This window comes from Belonocnema kinseyi, chromosome 7, assembly GCF_010883055.1.
Source record: "Belonocnema kinseyi isolate 2016_QV_RU_SX_M_011 chromosome 7, B_treatae_v1, whole genome shotgun sequence".
Lineage (NCBI taxonomy): Eukaryota > Metazoa > Arthropoda > Insecta > Hymenoptera > Cynipidae > Belonocnema > Belonocnema kinseyi.
The window spans coordinates 95,356,489-95,368,447 of record NC_046663.1 but is presented as its reverse complement, the minus strand read 5'-3'; the positions used below and the strand labels follow the sequence as shown (position 1 = coordinate 95,368,447).

At 33.8% G+C, this 11,959-nt stretch overlaps 1 protein-coding gene across 2 annotated transcripts in view; it reads left to right on the top strand.

The window, feature by feature from the left end:
• The window catches only part of LOC117175805 (dual specificity tyrosine-phosphorylation-regulated kinase 2-like), a 50,879-nt gene that overhangs the window by 29,061 nt on the left and 9,859 nt on the right, over positions 1-11,959 (top strand). Inside the window, exon 3 of one of the 2 annotated variants that reach the window (XM_033365555.1) lies at positions 10,111-10,782. In XM_033365555.1, the coding sequence (XP_033221446.1) occupies positions 10,111-10,782 (672 nt within the window). Of the gene's footprint in view, positions 1-10,110; positions 11,029-11,959 lie in introns of both variants that reach the window. The other variant, XM_033365554.1, reaches the window with a different exon arrangement.

Below are 11,959 nucleotides of genomic sequence, written 5' to 3'. Positions count from 1 at the left end.
CGCTATCGCCCTACTCCCCTGAGAAACTGCATCGAGTTATTTTATATATATTCGTTTGATTTTCTCATATGCTTTGTATGGCAACTTCAAAAGATGTTTTTCACTCTTTCGAAGAAAATGTATTACTAGCAACCAAAGAATATAATTTTCAACCGTTTTATTCCTATTAACTCTTTCACATTAATTATTGTATCCTGCATATCGAAGAAAAACTAGGAGTGGGGGGGGAAGCAGGAAGAACGAACAAGGCTCGAATGCAAGACCCATGGTAAGAGCGGAATCTAAACTCAACTGTTCAACACCTACTTGAAAATTTCTAATATGGCCACTTCTCTAATTTTTAAAATTATTATAAAAATAATCCTCGGTTCTATTCATATCAAACCACTTCTATCCATTTCGGCTTTTTGAATTTTCATCGTTTAATATATTTTTGAAGTAGTAAACGTGGAAAGTAAGTAATGCTTTTTTCTGCATGAGATACACATAATAAAACAACTACTCAGACTCTAGAGTATGTTTCGAGCATGTTATGCGAATAATATTCCTTTGGGTATAGTAGGTAAATAGTATTAGATCTTATAGTCGAACGTGACGTAAACGCCGTTGCTGTGCGAAATAAGTGCCAATCTCTTATATGGGACATTCAGTGATATGTGCACCACCACATTTCAGATCGACCTACTTCGTCCTCAGAATTTGATTTTAGAGTAGCACTTCCTCCATTTTTTGCTTTCTCGCTTCTTCTGCCCTTTCCTTTATTGTCATCATGCGAGGAATTTTGAGTTCACCTCTTTTTTTATGATTGATTAAACTCTCGTAATTTTAATTGTGCCAGAGCTAAACAATGTTCTTTTGAAAGGGCGGAATGCGCTTAAAATTATATATAAAATGAGACCAGGATGATACCCATTGGTCTAGTTTAAAGTAGTTAGTGCGAAAAAAGTTTAAACTTCTATGCTTTCTTCAATTTTGGGTAATGTCCTCATTTTAAAGCTATTTTTTAGCAGTATCGCAACAGCATATGAGCAAAATTATAAAAAAAGTCATGGCACTGTGCAAGAAGTTAAAGTTTTAACAAAATAGTTGAAATTATTTGAATATTCTTTGTGGTAAAAAGAATATTTTTGTAAACATATGAAATATATAACCATGAAGTTTCTATAAAAGTTCCTCAAAGTGTATATTTATTTAATTTCTACACTATTTTTGCAATATCTGCTTGGAAAATAAACAAATTGGCTTTTTACTGGGCGTGTTTTCCTGTACGAATGTAAGATCTTGGAATTTTAAGTTTAACATAAAATTTTCATTTGTTATACAAGGACCTTAAGTGGCACTTTTTCGACCGAGTGTGCCGCGACGAGTACTGCAATTCACACGAGGAAAAGTGTCACTGAGGAGCCGTGTGTCACACTCTATTTTTTATCACACCAGTCGATCATAAGTGTAAATATGTTGCATAGAGTGCAATTAATTCCAATCCTCTCCACTACAATTCAAACCATTCCACTGCAATCCAAACCATTCCACTGCAATCCAATTCATTTTAATTCAATCCAATCCCATTCATTCCAAAACAAACCACTCCAATCCAATTTGTTCTAATCCAATTTAATTAATTAATATACAATCTATTTTAATACACTCCAATCCATGTTATTTCATTCCAATTCAATGCGCTTCACTCCATTCTAATGCACTCCAATCCCATTCATTATAAAGCCAATCGACTCCACTTCCATCCACTACAATTCAATTAATTGTAATGAGATCCACCCCAACCCAATTCATTCTAATCTAATCCAACCCAATCCAATACTATTATTTCAAATCCAATCGATTCCAATCTACTCCATTCAATGTTATTCCAATCCAATTCAATCCACTCCAATCTATTCCAGTACACCCCAATCACAGTCATTAGATATCCTATCCCCCCCCCCCCTAAACGTAGGGCGTATTTTGTGAATGACCCTAATCTACTCCAATCCACTCTAATCTATTCCAATTCAAGGCAATTAATTCAAATCTAATCCTCTTTGTTCAAATCCCCTCCACTCTTACTCCATTCGTTATAAATCCAATCCAATTTAATTCTCGAGATGAAGGACGAGTCACATTATTTTGTATTATGCCAGTTAGCGACTTGGCGCAAGTGTACGTATACATGCGAAAGTTGGGATCACTGCACTCATCGTACCATAAAGTATATATATAAATGTCCATCAGCCAATCAGATCACAGTCTCAGTTACTTTATAGTGCACTGTACTGTAAATAAACAATTTTACGGCCCATCCTAATAAGTGCAATTTTAGGTATCGTTTGCAGTACCTAAAATTGCACTTATGATGATCCCGCGCACCCCGCGCAGCACCTGTTACACCTACATGCGGCGCGGCGAAAATTCTCGGAAGGACTATAGAAGGGAGGCCTATTGAAGAGTTTCACTGTAATTTTAAAAGAGTAGCGGTGTCCTACACTACTTATGTGATCAGTCACGGGGGTACATTTAACCCCAAGAAGCGCTGGAAAGAGTTAGCCGATTCCTTAAACAAAAATTGAGCTTCTTCGTTGAAAAAAAGCCAAAGCCTGAATTTTTGTCTGAATATTTTTTAAGTAATCAACAGTTGTTGTCGTATCAACATTCGTTGTTGATTTCGTAAAAAATTTGTCCTATTCGTTCATCAATAGCCAAACTCTGAATTTGTTTATGAAGATTGTTTAAATAATTCATAATTCCTATAAATTTTCGAAATATCGTACCGAAGAGTCATCGAAGAGACATTATTTGAGCCTATTCGTTGAAAAATAGACCAACACTGAATGTCTTTATAAAAATTGTTTAAATATTGAATATTTCTTGTGAATTTGCAAATTGTCATAGCAAAAATTAATAGGAAAAAAATTTTTAGTTAATTCTGTACAAAACTGAGAGTATTCGTTGAAAAATAGACAAACTCTGAGTTTTTAAATAAAAGTGGTTTAAATAACTAATAATTCTTGTAGATTTGTAACTTATCATAATAAAGAGTCATTGTTTGATTTGATCGTTTAATTTGATTTTCATGGTGAAAACCATGAAAAACGAATAAAATTCATGGTTTTTTTTTGTGTTTATCTTAGTAAATAATAAAAATTTACGAAAAAGCTTCAAATAAAATTTGTAGATCTTTTAAAAACATATATTTTATGTTAAATACATTTCTATTCTGCGTGTAATTGTTTTCGAGAAAAAGGACGACAAATGTGAAAAATCACAGAAATAGAGCATCTAGCGGTGTGAGTTGGACGATGTGAAAAATAATTCCTGAAAGGCTGAATACGCGCTCGTAGAGACGTTGGAAAGGGGTAAAGGTTTGACCAACATTATTACTGTGACCAGTCACAGGGGTGCCTCCCCCCCCACGAGACGTTGGAAAGGTGTACGGGTTTTGACCAACTATTCAACTATTTTTATTCGTTTTTCGTGGTTTTCACCATGAAAATTGATTTTGTGGGATTTTCACTATAATTTTCGTAATTAGCGAGTCAAAATACATGGGTATACGCAGTTTCAAATCAACCGAAGGTATGTACTGCTCGGAACTGTACAAAAAAAAAAGAACGTCAAAAGCGAATGAATGGTGTAGGCTAAAAATTGATTTGTCCACAAAAACTTTTTTTGCCCTACTGTGCGGTGGCTTAGCATTTATTTTGTTGTTATAGAAAACGTCAGTTTTCACTTGCATTTTTTTCTTTGTCAACTCAGCAATCGAAAAACGCCCAGTAATGAGAATTAAAAGAGGTAGTAATTTTTTAGGGGCTGCACGACGGCTTACTTTCTTCATTATTTCAGAACACATCTGTTTTCACACATTTATATTTTTTTGCTTCTCAGTCAAAGAAACGAAGAATGGTTCATTGAGAGCACATTGATTTTTGTTTTATATTAGTTTTTAAAGAATCATTTTTTTTATTTCTTATAACTTCAGTGCAAGTAAATTTGAAAATATATAAAAATCAGTGATATCAATAAGAAAACGTACTTTTAAAATTCTGTAAGGAAATCAATTTAATTTTGGAAATTGAATTATTGGAAAATATGTTTCCATTTGATTGAATATTGCCCTCTTTTATCACGTGGACAAAATAGTGAACTCTTTTTGGGTTTAAATCATAATTCAATTTCCTTTGTTAATTTCCTTTCCATTGTTTTCCTTTTGTCTTATCTCGTTGTCAAATCCAATAAGAAGTATAGACACAAAGTAAGGGAAGTAGAGTCATTAGCTCAGCTGGAAATCTGGACACTCCTTCAACCCCTTTACATGGCTAAGTGTAAAGCACAGACCCCACCTGTTACTTGGGATGTGAAACAAGCATTCCAATTAGAACCCCTTATCGATTTTTTATTTCGAGCAAGAACGTAATTGTGTTTTATGGGTCTATCATTTCCAATAACTTGTTTCCATTACCTGTTCTGCAAAAAAATTAGAAGATTTTTGTCTCCAAACTTGGATATCATTTAAATAAGTTAGCACTGTATTCAATTATAATTCGATTATTTTAATTGTTTTTAAATATGGATCCTTTCAAACTTGTGTGTTTACAAATCCATATTGTTTGATAATAAAACTATTTAAATTTTTGATCGTCCTAAATGATCGCTTAAAATTTTGAACGTTATTTTTTAAATGAATCCAAATCTTGAAAGTTCTAACGAATGCCTTCCCAAGTTTACTTGTTTTCATTTTTTAACTCTGTCTAACTTTGGAAGCTTTAAAATGTTTAATTGCACAGTGTAAATCTATAATATCGTAAAATGGGCCTAAGCGGCTCGTTTTTCCATTTTTTACAGTCAAGTCTAAGAAGAAATCTAAATTAGGTATTGATCAATTTTGTTAAAGCTCCTTCAGCGTTAACGAACATATTCTCATTACGTGTCTTGTGCTTCGCACTCGATTTAGTCAAAAACGTTAACTCTTCTGCATTACGTTCAACACTTTTGTATCAAATGTATATTACATGTATTTATATAATTCGGCCTGGGATTGCTTACGTGCATATTGAAAAATAATGTACAAATTGTATTTATCATGATTACTTTAACATTTATTTCTTATGTTGCATTACATTTTTTCGTAGGTACGTCGAAACATGTATCATTTGAATAAATTTGTATAATTAAAAATCATAATATACATTATATTGGAACATGCATTTTCATTGCCTTGTTTTTATTATTTTTTGTTTTTAACTAGTTTTTTACGATTAAGTCGTATTTAACTATTAAATCGAAGTCAAAGAATTTTATACTAATTAATTATTATGCAATAATATACATACATGGGAGAAAATTGAATTTAAAATATTGAACTATTATATCAAATATTAAAATTTAGTTTAGACTAATTAAACCTCTGATATCCTCTATGATGAGTCAGGCTGTAAAGGCACATTTAGAATTCTATGATATCCATTTCCAATAAAAACTATACGCTTTATGATTTGATTAAAGGAATTAAAATAAATAAATGCATGCAAGAACAATTTCCGTGTATGTATTTCTCATGAAACAACAACTTATGTCGTTGATACTATTTTTTCGCACGCATGGTGCACGCATTATGCACCCTCGATAAACTTTTCCCCTAGTGAGTTTAGTTGCTTCCTGTGACATGATATCTGTTGTTCTACAATTAAACATATTATTTAGAATGGATGTTCTTACTTTTTAAAGGCAATTTACAATGAGCATGGGTTGTAAAGGATGTCAATAGAAATATTGTAGAAGTATTGTAGTGCAAAATTATATACGAGAAAATCATTAAGCCTTTAATCGTTATTTTGTAAAATCTTGAAAAGATTGATTAAATTTAAATATATTTTTGAAGAAATTTAGACTTCCAATATTCTTACTGGTGTCAAAAATCTAGTTTTTCGACATGTATAGGCATAACAAATTTAGTCATAGAGTGAAGTATAAGCTTCCCATTGCCACAACATATTGCAATCATCTTCATTTCAAAAGCTTTTCTTCGATCTATCGGAAATTCAAATCTTAATTTGAAAATATCGAAATTCCAGAAGTTTTAAAATTGAGAACCTTTTAAGTACACAAACATCATAATTTGTTAAGCTTCTGACATCGTTTAAAATTTGAAATTATTCGGATTTCAAGCCTTCTAAACTTGAAAAACATCGTGATCTATTTAAATGTGAAATTCCAATCATTTTTATTTTAAATCACGAAAATTAAAAATAAATTAAACGGAGCTTCATAAGCGACACGCGTGGGGGAAACCGGCTCAACTGCAATTTCATATTTTATATAATTAATTATCTCTTTCTCTGAATAATAAATTTCAAGATTAGCGATTGTTTTCAATTCATAAATGCTAAACTTTGTTTTAAATGATGTTTCTTGCAGTTTCGTCAGTTATAACGAATGACGTATAAGATTCTCAATGTTTGAAACTTATAGTTATTAGTTACGTAAAAAAAAAACTTGTGAAGAACTTGATTTTCAGAAATTTGTGGAAATTTATTCAATGGATGGTATTTTCTAGTAAGTGAATAAAATTTATGAAAAATTTTACTTGAATTTAAACAATGTATTTTTCGCCCTGCGCAGAATGATTTTTATACAAATTTTTTATTTTTATGGGGGAAAGCGGCTCATAGTATTTTATTAGAAACAAAACGACAAATTGTTTTCCTTGAAAATCATTGCGTTTAGGAAATCAACAGTACCTTTCACAACGCTCAAAAAGTAGAAACCATATTAAATTATGAAATAAATTTGCAATGTATATGTTACATTCTCACCCATAATGATAGAGAAAATTATAAGAAAACTGAACTTGAGGCAGTCTTATGCTATTGAACAGTAATTTTTAGTTGCATCCTTTCCACTAATCATAAGGATTTATTGAAAAAATCAATATTTGACATTCAAAAACGAAAGTTATTCCTTCAGGTTAAGAAGTGTGATTTTTATCGTTTATTTATGAAAGTAAGTGATAAGTGATTTTTGAGAATGTACTATCTGTTTGGGCGATTTGCAGCTCTTCTAAGGGCGTTAAAAAAAGATTTGTTCAGTTTAGTTTTAGTAAGTTTTATCATGCCCTTTCAATTAATAGTAAACCTTTTTTGAACAAATAAATATTTTACCTTCAAAAATGATGCTCAACAATAAATTTGACATTTTTAATGGAAATCATTGGGTATACCGGATCATGTTAAACATATTTTCGTCAATAAAAAATTAAATTTTACTTTTCAATCTAAAGGTATTTAAAGAAAACCCCAAAGCCTTCTTTTCAGTCTAGACAAAATTTCATAAAAGGGCCCTGTGAAAAAGGCAAATTTATTTTGGACCTTCATTTTTGAAGGTACAATATTTATTTTTTTAAGAAATGGTTACGGGAAATGAAAAGAGTTATTAAAATAATTGTCACCGCCAAAGCAGTTAGTTAATTCTGAAAAACCACCTATCGCCTGTTTTCACACATAAAAAATAAAAATCCTACTTTTCACTTTCAAAGCTCCTAAAGTAAAAAATCTAAGCTTTTTTTTAAGATAAAAAATTTTCCTTTTTTCAAATAACGTCAAATTGGGTCTTGTCTTCTATTTTTTAACGTCAACTCCAATATTTTCAAAACTTGCTAATAATCAATGGAAATGACATAGAAACCCCAATGGAAACCATACTGGAAGATAGTTTTTATATTGCCATTAGAAGAGTTAAAAACGTTTGAAATCGACGATATCCACGAAAATCCAAAACTTCTCACCTCAGTAAATATTTATCCAAATGACCAAATTTCCCCCCATAAACTACACGATACCCAATAGCGCAACACTTTGCCTAAGTGTGACTTAGATCAGCCAACTTTGATTTTTTAGTGAGATACACTCGAGATATAATCAATATTAAAAATATAAAATATAGATGTAATGAATATTATAAATGGTTCTTCAATTTGTACGTGAATGTCAAAATTCGAAAATTGTCGAACTTTGAACGCGTAAAATTAAAAGTACTTAATTTTGAAGGCTTATAATAAATACAGTGAAACTCTTAGACTGTTCTGGTTTTGGGGCTGGCGGTGGGTGGGAACAACCCCGAGAGAGTTCTGCCCCGGATGTAAACGCTTTTTTGTGTGCACGTCTGATCGACCACCGCACAGCTCCTTTTACTCCTAGTTGCACTATTCCGAATTCTTCACGTTTAATTTTTTTAAATGTTGAATGTTTTTGCGAATTACCTTGCATAATTTGTATGGATTGAAAATGTTTTAGTTTAAAAAACTCAAAAATTTGAGATTGTTTATTTGTCAATGTATAAAAATTGAAAATTTTTTAACTATTTGTTTTGAACTTCTTTAATCTTTCTTCTGCAGTTTCCTCAGTTACTTGAAGTTCTTCAATTTCGAATATTTTAAATTTAAAGTTGTTCCATTTTCAAATTTATCAAATATTTGAAACTAATTTGGAATCCTTCAATTTGAAAAGTTTTAGTTCGAAATTGTTTAATTTCTATGATTGTTTGCCTTAAAAGGTTCTAGTAAGAACTCATTATTTGAGATTTTGAACGATTAACTTACAAATTTATTTAAGTTTAAATTTGTTTTTACTTTCCTCCGGTTGCGTTAATTATTACCAATCGCTTCCAATAATTTTCTATCGTTATACAACGAAATTCAAAATTACATTCTCATCTCTCCTTTTACAAATGAATTTGATTAATGTATAAATTTTAAAAACATTAAAAAAGAATGTCTTTTTTGTGTTTTTGTTCCAAATGCTTCCAAATCCTTATTCAAAATTTAGGCTATGTTTAGCTAGCCTCTCTGGCAGCGTTTTCTTAATCTTCTTAATATTTATTATTCATTGGTGTTCCATATCGTCGAATCAAACAAAACATTTTTCGTTTTTTGATACCGATAGGTAATTCTTGTGATGTTAAAAGACAGAAACGCTAGTTTTTATTACAAATTTGTGTGATAAAAGTGTTAATAAATCGCCCTATCTATGGTTGCGGAATTTTCCGTAACGTTTGTTCTGAACAAGCTGGAAAAGGGGTTTGAATTGCGCAAATTCCGTAACGTTAGCCCTGAACGAGCTGGAAGAGGGATTAAAGTTATGGAAAATTCCGAACCCATAGACAGTGCATTAATAAATATTGAAATATAATTTTAATTTAATTATAATTACGCTCGGGTTTGGAAATGCGGAAAACAGTGGCGCGTATCCTAACCACATCGTGTAGATGACTGGCTCTCGACTATATCCTCGCATTATTGCTCTTTCTCAACTTCCAGAGTCAGTGAACTTCGCAGCGTGCCTTTGTGCTTTTTTTACACTCTAAAAAGTGCAGCGCGTGTTTGGAGGTCATTCTGCAGCTTTTTCACTTGTTCCATTCTTAACGAGACTCTACTGCTTAATTTATATCCACACTAAATAATAAGGAGCCTTAAATGTACACAAAAGCACGTTAATAATAACAACTTCAAGAAGACAGGGAATCTTCAGTCTTGAGATCATTTCAGAGTTACTTATCTTGCTTTTGGTAATTTGGATTTTCATCTGCACAAACACTTTAACTTCAAAGTTAGCTAAAAATTTGGAAAATCATATTTTAATTTGAAAAAGCAACATAAAAGTACTCAATTATTACAAAATTATCATTGATTTCAAAGAACGATCGTTTATATGAGAGTAATAGCCACAAAAAATAACAGTCTGAAGTATTTTATAGTTTTATATGTTTTTAATCTTATACCAGATTAAAAAATAATTTGTAGTTAAACTTGTTTATATTTTATAGTTTGAAATATGATTGACTTGGAAGTGGAATAATTCATTACCTGTTTTAATTGTTTAAAGTAGGTGTTAGGAACGATGTACCTGATTCCACCGAAATCTACCACTAAGTCCTCTTCTACTTTCACAAGTCCAAATTCTATTGAATGTTTCCTGTACTACCGAAAATTGGTTATATTCCTAAACTCCAGGTTTTTAGTTGTTTGTGATGCCTAAAATACTTGTAATATTTTATATTCTGAAATTATCCTCTGAATTATGTTTTTAAATTTTCTAATAAAACGAATTTCCTCATTTCTAGGTGATAGACTTCGGCTCCAGTTGCTACGAGAATGAACGTATCTACACTTACATTCAGAGTCGGTTTTACCGAGCTCCGGAGGTAATCCTAGGTGCGAAATATGGAATGCCAATCGACATGTGGAGCTTGGGCTGCATTCTGGCAGAGCTGCTGACCGGTTACCCTCTGCTTCCTGGTGAAGACGAAGCCGATCAACTAGCTTGCATTATCGAGCTCCTCGGAATGCCGCCGCCTCGAGTGCTCGAAAATGCCAAACGATCCCGACAGTTTATCACCTCCAAGGGCTACCCCAGGTACTGCACCGCCACCACGTTTCCCGATGGCTCCACCATGCTCTGCGGTAGTCTTTCTCGACGTGGGAAGATGCGAGGACCGCCAGGATCGAAGGAACTGAAACGAGTACTCAGGGGTTGCACCGACCCCCTATTCATCGACTTCATCAGCCGCTGCCTCGAGTGGGATCCTGAGCTTCGACTCACGCCTAGCAGGGCTCTCAGACACGCCTGGCTCCGAAGGAGACTTCCTCGACCTCCTGGGGAAAAGACCGAGGACCTGCCAACTGTTCCAGCCGCTCCAACACCTGCCGCTGGTCTTCGGACGCCTGCTTCCGGGAGCAGAAGTTCCAGCAAGACCAACGCTGTTAGCCTTGGCTCCGCCGTCATTTCCGACAAGGTGAGACAACTTGTCGCAAGACACAGGGCCGTCGAGGCCCGAATTCGCTCCAGACCCACGCCCGCCGATTACAAGGCCGGCAGAGTCATCTCGACAAATCAAACTCCGCCAACGAATCATCACCAGGGTGCTGCACCAGCAAATCATCAGCACTCTCATAATGGCGCCCCCCACGACGCTCACAGCTCGCATAGCTCCTCCGGAAGCTCTAGTAGATTCGCCATGGATAAGGACATTTTAGAGCAGGTGCTCAGATACGCAGATATCTGAGGCCATCCTCTCTCTCGGGTTTACCTCGTGTTTGCATCCTCCGTTGGTGGTGATTCGAATTGCAGTCTAGCCAAGCTTTCCTCCACTCTAGTTGTCGCGTGTTTCAGACCTAGGGACCGTGACGCTCCACTGGGAAAGAAGGAGACTCAGGGTCGAGAGGGAGGGTGGCCTCGCCATCCTCGAGTTTTGTGATCAGCTGTTAGGTGCTCAAAAGTAGGGATGTTCGATACTGAACAGATTCTTTACGATTCCAATCTTTTTTGAATCGATTTTCCACTCATTCAATGAAATTGCTAGGTCGATTTTTTGAAGATCGATCTTTCTTAGTAAAAAAAAAATCAATTCAAGAATCCATCCTTTTGAAGAATCAAACATCCCTACAAGGAAGCATCCACGGTTTAGCATAGCAGATTTTTTTATTGCATTAGTGAAATATCTGGAATCAATACTCTTGATTCAGTTTTAGTCTGGAGATAAAAAGTGAAAATATGTGAATTGTTGGACCTTTCAATTGGAACGAGTCATTAAGCTTGTCAAAAAGGCACCATTTTCTTTTAAGAAAAGAAATTGTGGGTCCTGTTCAGCTAGAAGTTTACCGGTTAGTTTTCCGGAAGATTTACTGCCTTATTCCCATGGACTATGGAGTTATAGTAAGGAGATGAAACTGTGTCAGAAATATGGTCGCCGTTTTTCCGCACATAGATCGAGGGAGGACGTATGCTGAAGGGTAAAGGAGTTCATCTGGCTTTGAGTTGCATTGTAATTTGCATTGTAATTTAAACTCCTTACTATTATTCCATGCTTATTCCCATACATTTCTGTAAAAAACATCTAAAAAATCAGCTACATTTCCCAGCGCCTCTATCGGTGAATATTTAACTACTTTGACGCGGTAATATTTCAATAC